General features: G+C 41.0%; 1 protein-coding gene across 1 annotated transcript; it reads right to left on the bottom strand.

The window, feature by feature from the left end:
* Window positions 1-2798: 2798 nt before the first annotated feature.
* BMP10 (bone morphogenetic protein 10) lies at window positions 2799-20862 on the bottom strand. Its single transcript, XM_040415801.1, has 2 exons — window positions 20296-20862; window positions 2799-4982 (listed from the first exon to the last, which is right to left on the bottom strand). Exons 1-2 carry the CDS (start codon window positions 20612-20614, stop codon window positions 4048-4050), a joined length of 1254 nt encoding a protein of 417 aa, XP_040271735.1. The 5' UTR covers window positions 20615-20862; the 3' UTR covers window positions 2799-4047.
* Between the last annotated feature and the right edge of the window lie 830 nt (window positions 20863-21692).

The raw sequence follows: 21692 nt of genomic DNA, 5'->3' as shown, positions 1-21692 counted from the left end.
GAACATTTCTCCAGAAATAGTCACCAGTAAGTATAAACCGTTGAGTTATGCTTTGATATCTATTTAACCTATTGGGACTAGTAGACATCATAGAGGGGTCCGATTCAACGTGACCATATATTACATGGAACTTGTATAGAGCATAATGATCACCACCACTAGTAACCAGATGCATCAAATGCTTGGAACCTAGCAGCTTACTGGAGCTGGCAATCCAAAAAGTTTCCAGCAGTTGCATTAAAATCTTTTGTTTTAAAAATTTGTAACTCATGGTCCATATCAAAACTGCATGATCCAATCTGATTATGCATTTAAAGACCAATGGTTCCTATGGATAGATAGGAGCATTGAGAGGCTTAAGCTGATAGTATCCTGGAGTTTTAAATTTGTTATGCAGTTTGTTTTACAAATTTTGGAAATAAAAAAAAATGGGATTTTATTGTAATTGCTCTATTTCCTTGGAAACTAGATGTGTTCCATGATCTGCCTTAAGTAAATGGGCACCATGTATTGCCACATTTCCCAAGTGAGCAGAGTTTCTCTAGGTGATGAAAGTTGATTACATAGATAAAGACCTATGGGGATCAGTTGATCACTGAGACGGCTTCAGTCCAAAAAGAGTTTGTCCAGATGGGATAACCCCTTTGAGTTTACTTATTGCAATATTAGAGATGCTGAACCACAACCCTTGGTGGTCCAACTTTTCACCACCTGCCTTTCTAAGAAACGGTTATTAGGTAGAATTGGCCAAACAGAATTTTTAACCAAATGAGGGAAGAGGAAAACTCGAGGACTTGTGTTGTTATTTTAAATTTAACATTCCAAAAAGTTCTTGTTCTATGGACATTTTGAATGACCCTTACTTATCCACTATAGACCCTTGGTACTGAACTGAATGCAGACTGAACTTCAAATTACATTCAGCTACTTTTTATTCCCTATTTTGTTTTTTGCCTATTTCCTGCCTGACTAAGAAATATAATTTCCGTCCAAGTCTTTAAGAATACTTTTGCTTCTCGCCACAAATCAATTTCTTCTTGACAGTACGGCCTTTCTTTCTCAATTGTGTATAATAAAGTAAAAAAAAAAATCTTACAGCAGATGAATAAAAACCATCAAGTGCTGACGCTGATGATAACCATATTCAGCTGGACGCTGAAGAGGTTAATGAACATGAGATCCAGTCCTTCCCCCCACTCCTTCTCAAGTTGTAATTCGGTGAGAACTGTATGCAGATCAATGTAAGGGCATCTGTCTTTCATTATCCGGTGCAGTGTAAATGTAATTACACCACTGGCACACACAGCCCACGTGTGCTGCGACTATGCTGTAGAGCCCATAAACTAGGGAAAAAGTTACACAATAACAAAATGTCACATCCTCTAAATAAAAGTCATTGGAAGCTTTGAGGCTGCTGGGCTGAAAGTGTGTCAGAATTATGTTATACAGTAAAAGTTTTATAGTCTGGCAATCTTATAGTCCAAAAATGTTTATGGGTGTGTGGTTGGTAGGGCATGTGCCCTGGGTACTGGGGCCCAAGAGCAGCCAACGAGCCTTGGCCAGGGGGTTTGAACACAAGAAAGCCTAGCGATAACTCTGCATTACTTAGTGCAAGGTAATTGGGAATCACAAAAGCAGGAGTAAGAGACTAAACAGAGATCAAAAACAAAATCCAATTTTAGGGAATTCTGCTGTATTTTCAACGTGAAAATTATCTTTATATTTTGCAATGTTATTAGCATCCAGTAATTGCATAAGAGATTTGTTAGGTATCGTTTCGACACTTACTGGATCCCCACTGATATTAACTTTCTAGTCTTGTCCCGATACACAGGAAAAGCCGCCTGTATGTGCCTGCTCAGTCCATCTCTGGTCGCAGCAGAGACCAGCTGGGAACAGAATTGAGACCCTCTGCCCTGACAACCTCTTCAAACTCTTTATTACATAATTCAGGCTCCAACAGTTCATCTCATTGGCATATACTGGATGCTAATAAGAGCACAAGGAATAAAGATAATATTCATATTGATAACAATTGATATACATAGTGTTAACATTTAAGGATGAGTCAGAGAGTTTACAGATCATACCAAACATACCACCTCTCATTGTAATGTTTAATTTAACCAATCATGGCATCATGACTATGCTCCACCAATGGAGAAATTAACACAGGCTACTGTTAGAACTTTCCTATCTTCTGCAGGAATAATGAATGCTGATTGCTTAATTTGCAAGGATGAGGATCATCTGGTAGGTCCAGATGTTGACATGACAATTGGGTTCAGCAAGTCTTAAGAGGTCCATCAGTGTTTAACCCAATCAGAGGCTGTGAAGCAGACCACTGGGATTTTGGATGTGCTTTGCATTAAATACACTTGTTTGTGTGATGCTCAGTGTGAACATCACAATATGCTATCTGATAAAAAGGGGTCTGCTCTGTATAGTTGGATAGCCTAAAGCAGTGATCGCCAACGAACACATGCGGACTGCCATCTTAACTCACAAGTCCGGCGATGCACAGGTAAGCCCTTACCTGTGCCTGTGCCGCGAGCCGGTCTGAAACAAATGCGGGCACCGGGAGCAGGCACTTCCAAGAACAGCCTGATGAAGGCCCCCGGCGGCTGTTCTCGGAATTGCCTGCTCCCGGTAACCTCATTTGATTTCAGACCGCCTCGCGGCACAGGCACAGGTAACGGCTTACCTGTGCATCGCCGGACTTGTGAGTTAAGATGGCAGCCCGCATGTGTTCGTTGGCGAACACTGCAAACTGGCCATCACTGGTGATGGCTAACCTCTGGCACGCCAGCTGTGGTGAAACTACATCTCCCAGCATGCTCCATTCATTTCTTTGGAGTTCTGAAAAAAGTCAAGCAAGTCTGCATCTTGGGAGTTTTAGTGTTACCACAGCTGGAGTGCCGGAGGTTAGCCTTTACAGGCCTAAAGTAAGCCAGTGTGAGTAGGAAGTATTTGATATGAATAGGGAAAATTCTGGATAAAAAATAATAATTATTACGCCTAAGACTTTTTACACAACAAGGTTATGAGTTCTGGCAGAGAACAGCCTTCCAGAGCTCTCTGGATCCGGCATTGGCAGATGTTAACGCATTGCCCGCCAGTTCCATTGACTATCATGGGGACCTGCAGAGAGTAAATATGACAGGATTTGGCCGGACAAAAACATCTGTGTGCAGTGCCACATCCAGAGAGGTCCGGCAGGCTAGTAGGAACATTCTGCCGGAACTCATAATGCTAGTCTGAAACTATCCTAAGCCACAAGTCTCGATATTACCTTAGGACTCATGAACACTATCACAAAGCTTTTAGGAAATGATTCCTTTGTACAGTCCGACGAAACATGCCATATTTATTTTTCTGATGGAGTCATACAGAATCTCAGAGACTTTAATGTGTCTGTATGAAATCAGACGCCTATAGTGGCCTCATACACCTATATGACAGCTACATTATGGCGCCATAGTACAGCTGTGTGCTTGAGCTCTAACAGTGAAAATAAATTATCTAACGGGATGCAGACATAATCCTTTTGCCTCCACCATATGACATTATTGTATTGTGTGGCTTTTGATTTCTTTGGTTAAGAAGATAAATCTTTCATACTGACCCGTATATGAGAGGCTAAGTTTTTCTAGTCAGGGGAAAGATCTCTGGGGGGATCCAAAATGATTATGACTCAGTTCCTGTTGCTGGACTCCTATGAACTGTGCCAGCAAAAACAGCACAACAAGATATACAAATAAATCTGCTTATCAAAGTGACACATTGCTTCATTGGCAAAAAATATTACAGTTACGTCCCATTTAGAGATGAAATTATCAGCAGTGTTGATTTTACAGAACCAAGGATACTCTAGACCGCAAGGCATAAGGACACCTTACAGCTGTAAGGGGACCAAGCGGAGGCTTTGCACTTCATAGTAGACCTCTAGAAACATATATTAACTGTACACACATCTTAAATAAACTCTTTAAATAAGGAAATACAAAATGTACAAATTTACAAGAAGCCACCTTCTCCCAAAGACTACTATCTGCACCCACATTCTGAGACTACCATGCCCTCATATTTGAACTTGTAAGTAACTACTCCTGCATCCAGATACAGGATGGAAATAGGATCCAGTTTGGTTGCTACACAGCAAGCTTTAGATGCCTTTTGTGAGTTTTTCATATGGATCAGAGTTTGTACAATGGCATGTTTAGTTGGCGTGACATTTTCTGTTAAGGGATAGGAGCAAACACCTCGGCACTCATAAGCCTCATAACCTGCTGGAGCAATGATCCATGAGTCCCAACCAATTTCCTTGAAATTGATGTAGAGTGAGGTCTTCCTGCAAGTGTTTCCCTTTGCATTTCTTCGAATGCGAGAACTGGCATCATAGATAATGTTAGACCTCATCTGCAGCAAGGACTCCTCGCTTGGCATGTTACCTATCCTGCCAAATTCTAAGTTCTCTTGGCCTACTTCCTGTTCATGGCTTATCATCTCATTCAGTTCCTCCTTTTCTTCTTTCTTTTCGCTGCTTTGATCATCTGAAAAAACAACCAGCAAGGGTTCATGCTTGGTTTCTAGTCGCACATCTATGTCCAGCTTTGAATCCACTGCACCTTCGAGGTCAATATCTGGATTTTGTAAGTGAACTTCCAGCAAGCGGGTAGTGAATTCTGATCTGCTCCAGCGAAGTACACCCTCAGTGATGTCAAACATTTCCCATTCACTGACTGTTTTGTATACCAGCCTGGAGGCCAGTTCCACCACTTTCCTCTCTCCTTTATCATTGCTGCGGATTTCATAAACAGTAATCTTTCTGCTCACTGCTTCATATGGCACCCTGTCCCTTGGAACCAATATGTAGAGCTTAAGTTCAGCCATTACTATGACTTCATGGTGGGGAATAGACACATTGAAGAGCAGAGGGTATTTCTTCACCTCTGGGACATCGCTGTATGGCATGGAAAAATCTGTTTAGAAGATATATATATATAGATTAGAATATGAGCCAAAATAAAATTGTCATAAATCTGTCATATCAATAGAATACATTTATAGTTAATTACATTTATAGGTCTTTATAGTAATACGTCACTATCCAGCCATGTCTATGAATGACCCATGGGCCAGTCTACAGTTGAGGACGAGCCATAAAGAAAGAAAGCCACAGATTGGACAACATGGGGGAGATTAATGAAACTGTGTTAGGATACTTTCACACTTGCGTTAAAGTTTTCCGGTATAGAGTTCCGTCCTAGGGGCTCAATACCGGAAAAAAACTAATCAGTTTTATCCTAATGCATCAATCTGTTCAGTATGCATCAGGATGTCTTCAGTTCAGTCACTCTTACGGTATTTGGCAGAAGAATTTTCTCCTGTCAAAATTCTGGAACACTTGACGGAATGCCAGATCCGGCATTAATTTCCATTGAAATGCATTAATGCCGGATCCGGCACCAAGTTTTATGGCAAAATGGTTTCCCGGTTTCCCAGTCTGTGCATGCGCAGACCTTTAAAATGTGAAAAAAAATAAGTACCGGATCCGTTTTTACGGATAACACCAGAGAGACGGATCCGGTATTGCAATGCAATTGTGAGACGGATCCGCATCCGACGGATCCGTCTACAAATGCTATCCGTTTTACTACTTGAAGTGGTTGTAGTAGTTATAAAGATGTAATTTGAGTCACTTAACACGATGGGGACATATGATGGCTCCACAATGTTTCAAAGCATTTTGTTCAACACTGAGTGATGATCTCACGGCTGATGTGTGTGGTATGGACCCAAAATATGGCAACCATAGCTCGCCATGGGTTGATACCTTACCTATTAGTTCCTCTGACTGTACATGTAGGAACACAGAAATTTATCAAAACTGGTTTCATATTCCAAATAAGGTCTGAAAAATGAAATGTGGGATATGACTGGCTGTTATGGGCAACTAAGCCAGTTTTCCTTTACACTAGTTTGGATAAAGCTAGCTCACAGTTTTTATTTTAGTCAGTTTTATAAATCTGCTTTCCATGTGCCACTTTCAGAGCTTGTGTACAATACTTGGCATTGCATAGGCCTTTCTCTAAAGCCAAGGACTACATCCAGGCATGGCTATTGTGTGGGTGGAGCACATACAGCTCTATTGATTGTCCATAGGTCAACTGTTATGCTTTGTTTCCCCTCTTTTGATAATGGATTCAGCTGTAGAGAAACAGACCATTATTATTATAAGTGCCTCCATTAATGTACTATGGGTTGTATATCAATAGTAACCGATCTGATTGGATTAAAGGGGTTTCATGGAGTAGAATATAGATAACCTATTCTCAGGCTCGGTCATCCTTATCTGATTGGTGGGGTGCGATATCTGGCACCCCTGCCGATCAGCTGTTTTAAAAGGGCCATGGCACTCTGGTGAGCTATGCTTGATAATACAGCCCAGGTCCATTTGCTTCACTAACCTGCACATAGGCCATGTGACTGATGAATATGACATCACTCGTCTAGGAAATGGCCACAGTGCTCACCAGAGCATCACTGCCTCTTCAAACAGCTGATCATGGTGGTGCCAGGAGTCGGACCCCCACCAATTTGATATTGATGACCTATCCTGAGGATAGGTTACCAATATTATACTCCTGGAAAAACCTGTCAAACAATCTCACATATTCAGATTGTTAGCCCATTATTATTATTATTAGCCTATCTATGACAAACTTGATATGGTTTGTGTAATATTCAAGCATAGTTAGTAAAATTCAGTGACCCTAATATTCAAGCAAACATAAAGCAGATGTAAGCCTATTATAACTAATTAGCAAGGTATGATACCAAACTGTGTCTGACAACGAGAAACCTCCATCTATGATGACTATCCCACAAAAAAATCGAATTGACCCTGCCCACCCTGGTAGTTGCTAACAGCAGGTGCCCTGAAATAGTCCAGCTGAATAGACAGGTCTGTTTAGTGTCTGTTCTCACTGCCCCGACTCAGTCCCGTGCTGTTAGCACCTTTCCTGCCTGAGAACTTGTGTGCTCAACATTCACACACTTGTTTGAAGCAGGAGAACGTATGTATTTACAACATATGGTGGTGTGCCTTAGATTAAAGCATCTGCAGAATTGACATGGTGCCACAGATCGTGCATTGTGGAGACTCTTCGCTAACAAATAACATACCTTGTGAATTGTTAGACCTTAATCTCTTAGTTCAACATGATTTCCATATGCAGGAAATTATTTCAAGTAAACTACATTGTCTACATACGTAGCCTGTAAAACTGAATTTCAGATGTTTGGAAAAAAGTTGTATCTGACTAGATAAATGAAGGTCTAGTCTGTACATAGTTGAAGCAGACTGGCCATTTATTCACTCCAATATTCATGGTAATGGAAATTAGGAAATTATTTGAATGTAAGTTGTAGGGTGAAATATTTTATCCAGAAATGTCCACAGAAGTGGGAGATCCAATAGAAAAAAACTGCTCGTCCTTCTTGTTTTTAGTCCTGTTCACCAATGACCCATCCAATGTAGGAGAGAAGACCACCAAGCACCAAGTATCTCATACCCATTTATTAATGTCCTTGGACAGAGGGTCCCCACCGATGGAGGAGCTGGAAGGGGCTTTGGAGTAGTATCTCTATTTCCACAGGCTCCATAGCACCAGCAGGAGCTTCCCATATGTTATGTATGCTCCTTACTCTATAACTTATTTTTAGCCTTCTCATAAAATCATTAGTCTCTTTGTTTCTTAAGGTCCCTTTACACTGCTAGATAGAGCAGATGATTGTCGGGAAGAAAGATAATTATGTTGTGTGGGTCTTTGTGGATGTGGCAATACCAAAATACGTGGAGGGGATTTTATTTTTGTATTTTTTTCCATTGAACATTGAAAAGTGTTTTTAATAGAGCAAAATATGTACCGTAGTTTTTTAACTTGGAATTTTTGCATTTAATAACTTTTTTAAACTTTTTTTAACCCACAAGGGGACTTTAATGGGCAAACATTTGATTGCTTTTATCATTCTCTGAACTGCTTATGCACTGCAAAGAATTATGCTGTCACTGCTATACTGACAGTCACCAACAGGCTGCACCAGAGAGCCGTGGCCAGCTAGGATACCCTGCAGGCGGGGCTGGGGCCTTAATTAAGCTCCAGCCTGCCATGTACAGACATCGATCTCATTCGTGGGGTGCTGACGGGAGACAGAGGGGGTCTACTCCCTCTGTAACCACTTATATGCCACGGTCACTATTGGATGGGCGCTTCTGAGAAATCGGACCAATAGAGCAGGAGCCCAGCTCTCCTGTGAGAGCCGAGCCCGTGAAGTGCTTATTCTAGTCCTAGAAAGCTGATAGTCTACAAATAAAGCCCCTTGCCGTAGAAACCATTATCGGCGGTCATTAAAGGGTTAAAGGGGTTGTTCAGCTTTTATTAAAGGGAATCTTTCACCAGAGACCTCCTGATGAAACTGTTTGCATAGATACATAGCGGTGGTTCACCTTAATAAAACACTGTTTTTCTTTCATTGATCCAAGGCTCCATTCCCGAGTTATGATACTTTATCTTAATATGCAAATTAGGCCTTTGGTGCAATGAAAGCATCACCGTTGCTCTTGTTGCAGTCAAGCTCCACTCCTTCGCTGCTTTGATTGACAGGGTCAGGCAGTGGTAAAGCAGCCAGAAAATGGTTGGTCACAAAAAGAAGTGGATCTTGGGTGCAACAAGAGCAATGGTGGCAGTCTTAGTGCATTAAAATGTCTAATTTGCATATTAAGAAAAAGGGTCATAACTCAACTCATAAAAAATAAAAACAGCGTTTTAATCAGGTGAAACGCAGCTATGTTTATACAAACAGTTGAATAGGGAGGTCACTGGTGACAGATTCCCTTTAAGTGTGGGCTGACACCCCACACCTTGCCAATCATCTTTTTGAGAGCAGCTCTGGCACTAGAAATACAGTAGGTCCCGGAACTATGAGCACTGTCAACAGTAGAGATTGTTACTACAGCACTGCACGCATTGAAGTCTGTGGGAGCAGCGCTACACCCAAATATCTGATTGATCGACGTGCAGGGTCTATTAGTAATGCCAATAGGTTAAAGTAGCACTCCAACAAAAATTTGTAATTCTGTGACCTGTTAGAATGGTACGTACATTTTCTTACCAGTGTCTGTATTTATGAGTTATCCCCTCTCTTCTGATCCTCAGCTGTGTCATGTGACCAGCAATCAGAATTTCCAAATAACACAGCATCTTATGAGTGGACAGGAAGTCATTTTCTTTATGTATTCCTATGACAGCCTCAATGTCGGTCTTATAGGAATGAATAGAAAAGTAACTGACTTCCTGTCCTGTGTCAGTTGGAGAGGAAAAGAGCTAGTCACATGACACAGCTGAGGATCAGAAGGGAGTTTATAACTCACAAATAAAGTCACTGGTAAGAAGATTACCTTCACTAATGATTACATCATGTACCTTTCTAACAGGTCAGAGAATACTAATTTTTCTGGGAGTACTGATTTAAGTGGATTGGTAGACATATATGTATATGAGGTCAAAAACTAATAACTCAGAAACATGAAGAACGTTATAGTGGAGCTGATCACTGGGACCAGTAGGGTGTAGCTAGTTGAATATAATTCAACCAATCCCTGTCACATTACCAATGCAGTCCAATCGGTAGGCAGCGTTTTATAGAGCAGAATGAGCTGAGCAGATTGATACATGGCTTCATGGGAAAAGTTTTAGCATAACATGTCATTTATCCATTTAACTCTCTGCTTATTCTGGGCTTAGGAGTCCAGTGGGCGGAGCTATCAGTGATTGACATCTTCCTTGTATGAGTGTGCTGCTGTCAATCACTGATAAGACCACCCACCGGACTCCTAATAACAGAATGAGCAGAGATTTAAATGAATAGATGACCTGTTACACTGAGTATTTTCCCATGAAACTGTATCAGTCTGCTCAGTTCTTCCTGCTTCATTACCTGCTGCCTTCAGAATGGACTGCCTGCTCATTAGTTAATTTGTAACTTAGTAATGCCCATAGGTTAATTGGATATGAGGCCAAAGAGCCCAAAGACACACCTTAATAGAACATGACGACTATCTGGATGGAGCTGAAGACCATCTGGAGGGAGACATGTAGACTATCTGGATGTAGCTGAAGACTATCTGGAGGAAGACATGTAGACTATCTGGATGGAGACATGAAGACTACCTGGATGTAACTAAAGACTATCTGGAGGAAGACATGTAGACTATCTGGATGGAGACATGAAGACTATCTGGATGTAACTAAAGACTATCTGGAGGGAGACATGTAGACTATGTGGATGGAGCTGATCAGTTGAACCAGGAGGGTGTAATTGCTTGAATTGTTATGGCATGTAGAAGAGAATGGATATCCTTGGAAAGCACATATCGACAGTGATCAAAAATGATCAGCAACGAGACTGTCTTTGTTAATTACAACAAATAAATGACCATATGAAAGCGATGAAACAGTGAACCGCTAATGCAGTTTTAATCACAATCAGGTCTGGAGCCTGGAAAGAGAGAGGCCCAGCGAGGTTCTTGTTTGGTTAATTGTGGAAATGGTCACACATCAGCGCTGTTACTGTAAACCAGAGGAAGGGCTTTATGACTAAACACATTTATGGGGGAAAGAGTGTTGTCAGCTGCTGTCTGACTGTTTGACTGGGGGTGCACTGGGTTATTGACGAACTGTACACATATCTGATATACTAGCAGGTAATTCCGAGGTTACATTGCCATCATATTCTGTAAAAACATAAGAACTTGGCTCATGCCAAAGAAACAGTTTATATCACTGAGGTTTGTAAATATTGGAGCCAATATAAATATCAGCAGATTAAGGCTACATTCACACGACGTATGCGTTTTGCGATCTTCAAATTAAAACGGATGACGTCCGTAGGGCATACATTTTTTCCGCGGTTCCACTGTAACAATGCCAATCTTTGTCCGCAAAATGGACAAGAATAGGACATGTTTTATTTTTTTTGCGGGGCTGCAGAGCGGACATACGGATGTGGATAGCACACGGTGTGCTGTCCGCATTTTTGGCTGACCCATTGAAATGAATGGGTATGCATCCTATCCACAAAAAAAAAAAAATGGGTCAGACACTGAAACAAAATACGTTCGTGTAAATGTAGCCTTAAGGGGTTGGCCACTTTCCGGCTACTTGTGGTCAGTGTGTAGGTAAGATGATTATATGGTACTTACTAATATAGCCTTATCCATATTCTGTGTTATTTGCTGTATTTCATAAGCTATGCCCCCTTGTTAGGCAAATCTTCTGTGCAGTTCACAGTCCTGTCCATAAAATGGCCGCTGATGGAGGGTCATGTGACCAGACAGATCACCTCTATGTGATGTCTCCTCCATTTAAACACACTGCACCTGAACTAAACTCCCAACAGTGAAGTGCAGATGACAGGTGCAATGTATTTCAATGGAAGAGGCATGACATGGAGGTCAGATTTTCCTGATCACATGACCTTCCATCAGCAGCCATTTTATGGACAGGACCTCTGTGTGGACAGCACAAAAGACCGCAAACAAGGGGGAATACATTATGAAATATAGAAAATGGCACATCACTTCAACAAAGACTATATTAGTAAGTGCTATATAATCATCTTACAAACATGGTCAAAAGTAACCAGAAAGTGTCCATCACCTTTGACCTCACATGATCTAGGCGACGCTCAGCCCCATTGAAGTGAATGCTGCTGAGGTGCGATTCCAAACACAACCTCTACACAGTGTACGGCGCTGTGCTTGGTGAGCTGAGAGAGGCCACAGCACTACTGTGAGTGCCGGTGCCTTCTAAAACAGCTGATCAGCAGTGGTCCCGGGTTTCAGACCCCCACCGATCAGATACTGATGACCTATCCAGAGGACAGGTCATCACTCATCAGTAAAAAGATCTGGAAACATCCACTCAGATCTTTATTGCAAATGGCAAGCAATTCATTCATAAACCTCTGGAAGGAATAATAGAGAAATTGCACAAAATAGAATCATAGGAATAGATGCTCCAGAATTGTTATTCCATGGTGAATGCAAGTAGTTACTAAAAGAGACATGTCAGGAGAGGTGACTGGTCCCCATTAAATGAATAAAATACAATCCGGAAATATTTCCCACAAAAATGTATATGAATCTGCTCAACTCCTCCTGCTCTATAACACGCTGCCTTCAGATTGGCCTGCTGGTTCTGTTTAACCGCCTCCGGACCGCCTAATGCAGAATCGCGTTCCGGAGGCGGCTCACCCAGGCAGAGTCACGCATATGCGCGCCATCTCGCAAGACGCGAGATTTCCTGTGAACGCGCGCACACAGGCGCGCGCGTTCACAGGAACTGCAGGTAAGTGAGTGGATCTACAGCCTGCCAGCGGCGATCGTTCGCTGGCAGGCTGTAGATGCGATTTTTTTAACCCCTAACAGGTATATTAGACACTGTTTTGATAACAGCATCTAATATACCTGCTACCTGGTCCTCTGGTGGTCCCTTTTGCTTGGATCGACCACCAGAGGACACAGGCAGCTCTGTAATAAGTAGCACCAAGCACTACTACACTACACCCCCTCCCTGTCACTTATTAACCCCTAAATAACCCCTGATCACCCCATATAGACTCCCTGATCATCCCCCTGTCATTAATCACCCCCCTGTAAGCCTCCATTCAGACGTCCGTATGTGTTTTGCGGATCCGACCCATGGATCCGTGGATCCGTAAAACACATACGGATGTCTGAATGGAGCCTTACAGGGGGGTGATCAATGACAGGGGGGTGATCACCCCATATAGACTCCCTGATCACCCCCCTGTCATTGATCACCCCCCTGTCATTGATCACCCCCCTGTAAGGCTCCATTCAGACGTCCGTATGTGTTTTGCGGATTCACGGATCCATGGATCGGATCCGCAAAACACATACAGACGTCTGAATGGAGCCTTACAGTGGGGGTGATCACCCCATATAGACTCCCTAATCACCCCCCTGTGATTGATCACCCCCCTGTAAGGCTCCATTCAGACGTCCGTATGTGTTTTACGGATCCATGGATCCATGGATCGGATCCGCAAAACACATACGGATGTCTGAATGGAGCCTTACAGGGGGGTGATCAATGACAGGGGGGTGATCATCCCATATAGACTCCCTGATCACCCCCTGTGATTGATCACCCCCCTGTAAGGCTCCATTCAGACGTCCGTATGTGTTTTGCGGATCCGATCCATGGATCCGTGGATCCGCAAAACACATATGGACCTCTGAATAGAGCCTTACAGGGGGGGTGATCAATGACAAAGGGGTGATAAGGGAGTCTAAATGGGGTGATCACCCCCCGTCATTGATCACCCCCCTGTAAGGCTCCATTCAGACGTCCGTATGTGTTTTGTGGATCCGCGGACCCGTGATCCGCAAAACACGAACACCGCGGATCTGCAAAACATATACGGACGTCTGAATGGAGCCTTACAGGGGGGTGTCATTGATCCCCCCCCCCTTGTAAGGCTCCATTCAGACAAGTTAGCGGAAATAGATTTTTTATTTTTTTTGTTTTTTCTTACAAAGTCTCATATTCCACTAACTTGTGACAAAAAATAAAATCTCACATGAACTCACCATACCCCTCACGGAATCCAAATGCGTAAAATTTTTTAGACATTTATATTCCAGACTTCTTCTCACGCTTTAGGGCCCCTAAAATGCCAGGGCAGTATAAATACCCCACATGTGACCCCATTTCGGAAAGAAGACACCCCAAGGTATTCGCTGAGGGGCATATTGAGTCCATGAAAGATTGAAATTTTCGTCCCAAGTTAGCGGAAAGGGAGACTTTGTGAGAAAAAAAAAAAAAACAATTTCCGCTAACTTGTGCCAAAAAAAAAATCTTCTATGAACTCGTCATGCCCCCTTTTATAAAGAAGAAGCGTGAGAAGAAGTCTGGGATCCAAATGTCTAAAAATGCCCTCCTAAAAGGAATTTGGGCCCCTTTGCGCATCTAGGCTGCAAAAAAGTGTCACACATGTGGTATCGCTGTACTCAGGAGAAGTTGGGCAATGTGTTTTGGGGTGTCTTTTTACACATGCCCATGCTGGGTGAGATAAATATCTCTGTCAAATGACAACTTTGTATAAAAAAAATGGGAAAAGTTGTCTTTTAGAGAGATATTTCTCTCACCCAGCATGGGTATATGTAAAAAGACACCCCAAAACACATTTCCCAACTTCTCCTGAGTACGGCGATACCACATGTGTGACATTTTTTTGCAGCCTAGGTGGGCAAAGGGGCCCACATTCCAAAGAGCACCTTTAGGATTTCACAGGGCATTTTTTACACATTTTGATTTCAAACTACTTCTCACGCTTTAGGTCCCCTAAAATGCCAGGGCAGTATAAATACCCCACAAGTGACCCCATTTAGGAAAAAAAACACCCCAAGGTATTCCGTGAGGGGCATGGTAAGTTCCTCGAATTTTTTTTTTTTTGTCACAAGTTAGCGGAAAATGATGATTTTTTTTCTTTTTTTTTTTCTTACAAAGTCTCATATTCCACTAACTTGTGACAAAAAATAAAAACTTCCATGAACTCACTACGCCAATCACGAAATACCTTGGGGTGTCTTCTTTCCAAAATGAGGTCACTTGTGGGGTAGTTATACTGCCCTGGCATTTTAGGGGCCCTAATGTGTGAGAAGTAGTTTGAAATCAAAATGTGTAAAAAATGCCCTGTGAAATCCTAAAGGTGCTCTTTGGAATGGGGTTATTTGTGGGGTTTTTCTACTGTCTGGGTATTGTAGAACCTCAGGAAACATGACAGGTGCTCAGAAAGTCAGAGCTGCTTCAAAAAGCGGAAATTCACATTTTTGTACCATAGTTTGTGAACGCTATAACTTTTACCCAAACCATTTTTTTTTTACCCAAACATTTTTTTTTATCAAAGACATGTAGAACAATAAATTTAGAGAAAAATTTATATATAGATGTCGTTTTTTAAAAAAAAAATTACAACTGAAAGTGAAAAATGTCATTTTTTTGCAAAAATTTCGGTAAATTTTGATTAATAACAAAAAAAGTAAAAATGTCAGCAGCAATAAAATACCACTAAATGAAAGCTCTATAAGTGAGAAGAAAAGGAGGTAAAATTCATTTGGGTGGTAAGTTGCATGACCGAGCAATAAACGGTGAAAGTAGTGTAGTGCAGAAGTGTAAAAAGTGGTCTGGTCATTAAGGGTGTTTAAGCTAGGGGGGCTGAGGTGGTTAAAGGGAATCTGTGAACCCGATTTTGGACTATTATCTACAATGATACATGAGTAGAACTTCAGATAAGGAGTCCAGATCATTATATTTTATTTTCCTACTGACCCCCGTTCCCCTGCTTTCAGTGCCCAGAGCTGCACTGAAATGCACAGTCCAGACTGCAGTGCTAACATAATAGAAAGGACTAATGTGCACATGCACAGCAGTCCTGACAATGTGTTTCAATGCAGCTCTGAGCGCTGACAGCGGGGGACCAGAAGGCACACACCGGCCTAGACGAATCAAGGCCATAGGGAGACATTTATCATTTGTGGTTGCTTTTGTGTCAGTTTTAAGTCTGTCTTTGCTTTACGTGTCTGCACCAAATTTATGAAATGGTGTACCTTAATAATATATTTGGCTTGAGCGCAATGTGGTTTACACCTACATGTGTTAAAGTAGAGCAGGGGGTCTTCTGGCGTGAAGTTGCAACTTTTTTGCAAAAGCCATAGTAAATGAGCCATAATCCAGGTCTAATCTCACTTTTAGTCCTTAAACATAAGCCACTTTGAAAAGTGATGAGGATCACCAAATGTTGCAAAAAACGTCACAATCGCCATGACTTGCGACTTTTTTAAACCACATAACAGACGTATCTGATTTGATAAATGTCTCCCATAGTTCTTATTTATATGACCTTGATCAAATTCATACAAAGGCCTCCATATTGTCTCATCAACCCCATTGGCTTTCAAGGAAAACGAAGAGCCTTTGTCTGAAAGTTGTAGTTTAATAGTCTGTTTTATATGTGTTGTATGGCAGATTGTTAGAGTGTTATTTCATTAAATGAGCAGGAAAGTAGAAGGAATATCTTTACATATCATTTGCAGTAAGGCCACACTTAGATATGGCCATACTTAGCAGCAAATATATGGCTAAAAACCTTGTTGCCCTATGGTTTTACCATGAGTTGGCGCAATTTCTGAATACTTACTAGGGTCCAATTTTTTTGCATGTAAACAGCATTTAACAGTCGAAATCCATGGCAATTTACAGTAAAACTGCACTTTAACAAGGAGCGGCCGCTCTTTGTGGCCTTATCCTTAGGATCTAGCAGTCCCTCTCTATGTTCCTGTGACAATGTAATGAAGAGTCCCAGGAAACCATTGGCTACTTGCACATAGTTACAGTCTCCACTTGCTGATTCAAAACACTACGGGCAGGTTTATTTTATGTGATGTGTCATTCGGTCTTAGGAGAGGCTAGTTTTATACTGTTTCCTAATGAGTCAGGCTGAATTAGATTAAAATTCATTGGCCACAATCGACTATAAAAACCACAAGCAGAGAAAATACCAAAGGATCAGCAGATTTGGGGAAATTATATTTTGGGTAAATTCGTAACAAGACAAGAAACTACATGAGATGTCATTCTCATTCACGATAAATTATTCATAATTAAAGGTTTTACCATCAAGGTCTTGCAGGTTTACCACCAGTCAATGATGGAACCGCACTAACAACTTTGGTGTCATATCCTAGAAGCTAATCACTGCCTATTGAAGACTGTCCTTCAGAGAGATTCACATGATTAGGTAGACAGCCTCTGTAATGGGAACAGACAAGAAAGTTTTCTCTAGTGATAGGTTTCCAGACTGCGTCTCATCCAGCTACACGTTTCTTGTGCCAATTCTATATAAAGGAGCCCATGGATGATACAATGGTCCTCACAATCCAACAGAGTGTTCTGTTACTCTTAGAAAGTGCTTTTAGAAAGTCCTTGGGAATACAGTCTGATGATCGCAGCTCAGTCCGCACACTTTTCCCAAGTCCAATAAAACATACTAACGAGCTGCAAAAAAAAAAAAAAAGTAATGTGTCAAAAGTAGAAAGACTGGATTTGACAGGAACCGGCCTTGGAACATAAAATCTAGTTTATTATTCACTGACAACCCTTAACCTCCATAGGGACACCAACGATGTGTGACGGCAAACAATGAAAAAGTGTAATTCCCAGGTTCTGTCCACAATAACCTCCCAAAATCTCAAATATTAAGGGGGGGGGGGGGGGGGGGGCATACATTTATAGATATTGCTAGAATGTGTGAGACATAGGGGTTCATGATTTTTTTGGTGCTTGGTCTATAGGAATGCTCCAAGTAAAGGGAAGCAGTACTTAACTTTTCGGTTACTCCATTGTCTGTGCAATTGAAGACCATTAGTGCTTAGGGTCCAGGAATATAATAGTGTTAATGAGATTTTGCATGCAAAGAAATGGATGCATGATGTCCATGTAATATATTTATCGAGTGTACTGTACTTTTTCAGAATGTATAGCCCGCTGGGGAGCAAGAGAAGTTTAACCATAATTAAAGACAGACGTGCTGTATCATACACTTACAGATTTATTCTGGGGGAAAGCCAGCCTGACTCTGGAAAACACCCTTTGTGTTCTAAAACTAGGGTTAATATGTAACTACCCTCAAGTGCATATTTAAGGTCGTACATTGATATGTAATCTGACAGCGCATATCAAAAGTATACCACCCACACTAGTCCTACTGTTAAACATACTGTAAATCCCTCATCACCCATCTCTATTATTCACACAGTGGGTTGAACGTGAATGGGAATTCTTACATTCCTTGATGTTGTTTCTTAAAATAATGGGGGAAAAAAACAATTTCAATTGGAAATAATAAAATGCCTGGATATAATTTGTGTTAAAAGTTTGCACTTGCAAATGTGCGTCAGCTAAGAAAGCAAGTTAAACTGGCAATAGACAGTAAATGCAAACTGGCATTTCATATAAAGTAACCATCACTGGTGTGACTTGAAGCTCCAAGGCCTCAATGCAAAATCTGTGGCATGATCCCCCACCCACCATGTACCATTTATAATAATCATGTATCTCACATAACAAGCTGGACCCTTCGGACACTATAACCCAGGTGTGACTACTAGCTCTGCACCTACTATAGCTACGTGACTGATAATAGCTTAACTGAAACCATTACTGTCCATTTCAGCCATTTTAGGTTATGAAGGTCTGTACAATGTCCTTTGATCTTCATACCAACCAACCTCAGAGAAGTATAAGGAAAATATGAGTTTTCTTTAAGGAAAAGGTTTGATTTATGCTGGAAACCATTGGCTCAATAATCCATGAGCTTTGATTGGTATTGCAACTCCATAATATTCACCTAAACGAGGCTGAGCTGCAATACCAGGCACAGCCTGTAGGTGAAAGTGGTGCCCCTTTTTCCAATCCTGTACAACAATTTTAAAAGAAATGCTTTACCTTAAAGGCTATATTCACATTACAGCAAATAATGGCAGTTTTTTTAAATGGCCGTCACATGGTAATTTTCAAAACAATGGAAGTCTATGGAAGCATTCACACATCTGTTGTTTTAATGGACTATGAGTACTGGCCATCAAAAATAGGCTGTATCTTATTTTGTTTTTGATGGCCGGTCTACAGAATGGTATCTGTCTGATGACCGTTAAAAATGGGTTGGTTCCTATGAAATGCTGAGGAGAAGCAGGGAAGCTTCTTATGCTGTAAAAGCCAGTGAAAATGGTGCCTGGGTGATCCTGTGACCATCCTCTGGGTGTTTTCAGGGGGTTGGGGAAAAAAAAAGCCAGCAATATTCATGAGTTCTTTTTTAGCAGGCGTTAAAAACCAATGTTGGACGGATGACAAATGACAATAAAAACAGACGGCCAGGAAATGGATAAGAAAAATTTGTGACACATGGATGAAAAAATGGCCATGAAGAACTGACAGCTTAACCATTTTTAATGGTTGTTTTTACTTCACTGTCATGTGAATACAGCCTAGTACTATATTTATGGCTTAAGCTTTATGTATAATGTTAGAATTGTTTTGGATTACTTTAGTTTAAGAACATTTGAAAACTTGAGTAAGTCAAACTGGATTCCAAAAAAAAAGCAAAAGAAAAGCATTGTATTGCAAATACCCAACTGTAACCTCCAGCAAGAAGTTTAGGTGAGGCCTTTCCCACAACAGAATGACTTTTATGTGAGCCTGGAGAGAGATGACTTGATATAAGAGATGAGAAGCAGCTGGAACTATTGTATAAAAATCTCTGATAGTTTGAAGGTTTTGCTTTTGTGAGCAAATAAATTGTGAAATGGTTGTAGGGTTTGGAGATATTCTACTTTCATGTCTCTATTTAAGAGAAATGGGAACTTCTGAGGAAATTTCACGTGTACAAGCCAACTGAGGTTAACTCTTCCATTGCAAATTTTTTTTATATAAAGAATCATGTCTTGCTTTTCTTCAGTGTTGAGGGGCTGTTAGATGACTAAGAAAAACAATATATATGTGAAATATTAATTTTTACCTACCCTAGGATGTTTATGCACCTTCTTTGGATGTCATCTATAGTTTTGCAATTATACGTTTCCTTTGGATTTCAGTGTGGATGACTACCGTATTCCTCTGTAAGTAGTACATTAATTAAGAAAATTCTGTATATGGAAAACTTAGGACTGTACATGAAAAAAAAGCAGAACAGCTGAAATGAGCTACACATGTGGTCAAACCTTCAGGGACCTTGTTTTCTAATGAACCAATGTCAAAGAAGATTGTGGGATGTCTGCTGTTGTGACAAGTTAACTAATCTGCCCCTTTTCTGGACTATACAGTTTGCCCAGACTTCTCCATCATTTCAAGAGTTCCTCAGTGGATGTGCATGGCGGGCTTCATTTCAGAAGACATTTCTAGAACTAGCAAGAGCATTTTATTTTTTTAAAATATTTTATTGCCAAGGAGGCATAGAGCTGAAACCTTTGAGAGAAATATAAAAATTGCTAGCAGAATTTCAAAAATACAACTAAATTTCCCAAGCCTTATGCTACGAGATAATCTTGAATTTCAAAATATATAGGAAGAAGTCATTCTTTTGGATTGTTTGGCAGAAAAATTAAAATTTAAATGAAATGCTCCAAGTAAGTTTATATCTGTGCCTTACCTTCATTTTTGAAGCTGCGTATAATGTTGGCTGAAGGCATTGTGGTTCTGTCCATTGCAAACTTGTTGTAAAGTTCCAGCATGTACTCTGGTGGCTCCACTTTGACAGGTGCCTGCACTGGGATCCCGGAAAGGTTTAAGGTCTTCAGGAAGTCATCTTTCATAGTTTCCAGCAAGGAGTTGAAATCGACCCCATCCTGTTCAGAGAGGACTTCGTCATATAAAGGCAAATCATCTTCCAAGCCCATGATGGGACTAGAAGATACGCCATGCACCAGTAAACTCAGGACCACGTAAACCCGCAGGAAGATGGGATCCATGTTCAGTGGTTGCTTCTGCTCCAGAATAATCTCAGCTGCCAGTGGTGTCCGGTGTGTCTGTTTTAATCTCTTGAGGGGACAGTCCTTTTGTCATCTGCAGTTGACAAGTATGGAAACACTCATCTAAAACTTGTGACCATTCTCTCTCACACATACACACTCCTTGCTCTCTCTCTCCCTCCCTCTCTTCTTCCCTTTCAAAAACGCCAGGTTTCACTAATTTGATAACATGTCCCTACAGCATCCCAGCTTTCCTTATCTCCCACACTAGAAGCGTCTCACCAGATTTCGCTGCTATCTCTGAATCCCACTTTTCCTAATGAGCATTTTGTAAACATTTCCATATTCTGACACTGCCTGCGAGATAGGCCAATTTTTCTCTCTGCTACAGAGGGAAAAAAAAGTTTGCCCTTGTTCTGCAGCTAAACTTCCCTGTTGAAGTCTGCCAAAGTTTCCCTCTGAGAAGTTTTATGTGATTTTCAGCTAGCATGCAAGAAGCATGTATAGGCTCAGAGTGAATGAAAATATTTTTTCCAGGACAAATTTACATTACTGCTAGAAGCTGTTTTTATGAAAGGCTATACGTTAAAGCTTTAAAAAATAATTGGATCTTCCTCAGAAGAAGGATGGGAAACGTTTTTTGTCTTAACTATAATATTATGGAGGTCACAACCTTATTCAGGGATGCATGGGCCTGCAAGTAATTTTCAGCAAATGAGACCTTTTATTTGACAGATTTTCAGCAAATGAGATCTTGGTTATAGGACTGAATTTGTTTGCTGGTGATAAAGACAACTCCCTGAATAGATGATCTTTCTTCTGTATGGATTTAAGTAAATATACCCATAAATAGGGTTCTCCTCTTTCAGGATGTGTTGCAATGTCCTCACCATTTTAAAGAGCTGGTAAACCTTAAACCACATGTGTACTCATGTAGAGTTCAAAAATGTACACAAGAAAAGTCTCAGGGTGACGATATCTAAGGTAATGTTGCATGTTTTAGGTTGAAATGTTTGCAAACACTAGAAAGACCTCCTGCTAATGTCTAAATCACGCCAACGTCTACCTAATACACGAT

The sequence above is a fragment of the Bufo bufo genome, chromosome 1, assembly GCF_905171765.1.
Source record: "Bufo bufo chromosome 1, aBufBuf1.1, whole genome shotgun sequence".
NCBI lineage: Eukaryota > Metazoa > Chordata > Amphibia > Anura > Bufonidae > Bufo > Bufo bufo.
This window is presented reverse-complemented; position numbering and strand designations above follow the sequence as displayed.

What these genes read in the sequence shown, in the direction of transcription:
- BMP10 (XM_040415801.1), bottom strand. Translation starts at nt 20,614, where the DNA reads ATGGATCCCATCTTCCTGCGGGTTTACGTGGTCCTGAGTTTACTGGTG. An exon ending in ACGCAGCTTCAAAAATGAAG is followed by an intron (nt 4,983 to 20,295) that starts GTAAGGCACAGA and finishes TCTTCTAAACAG; the next exon opens with ATTTTTCCATGCCATACAGC.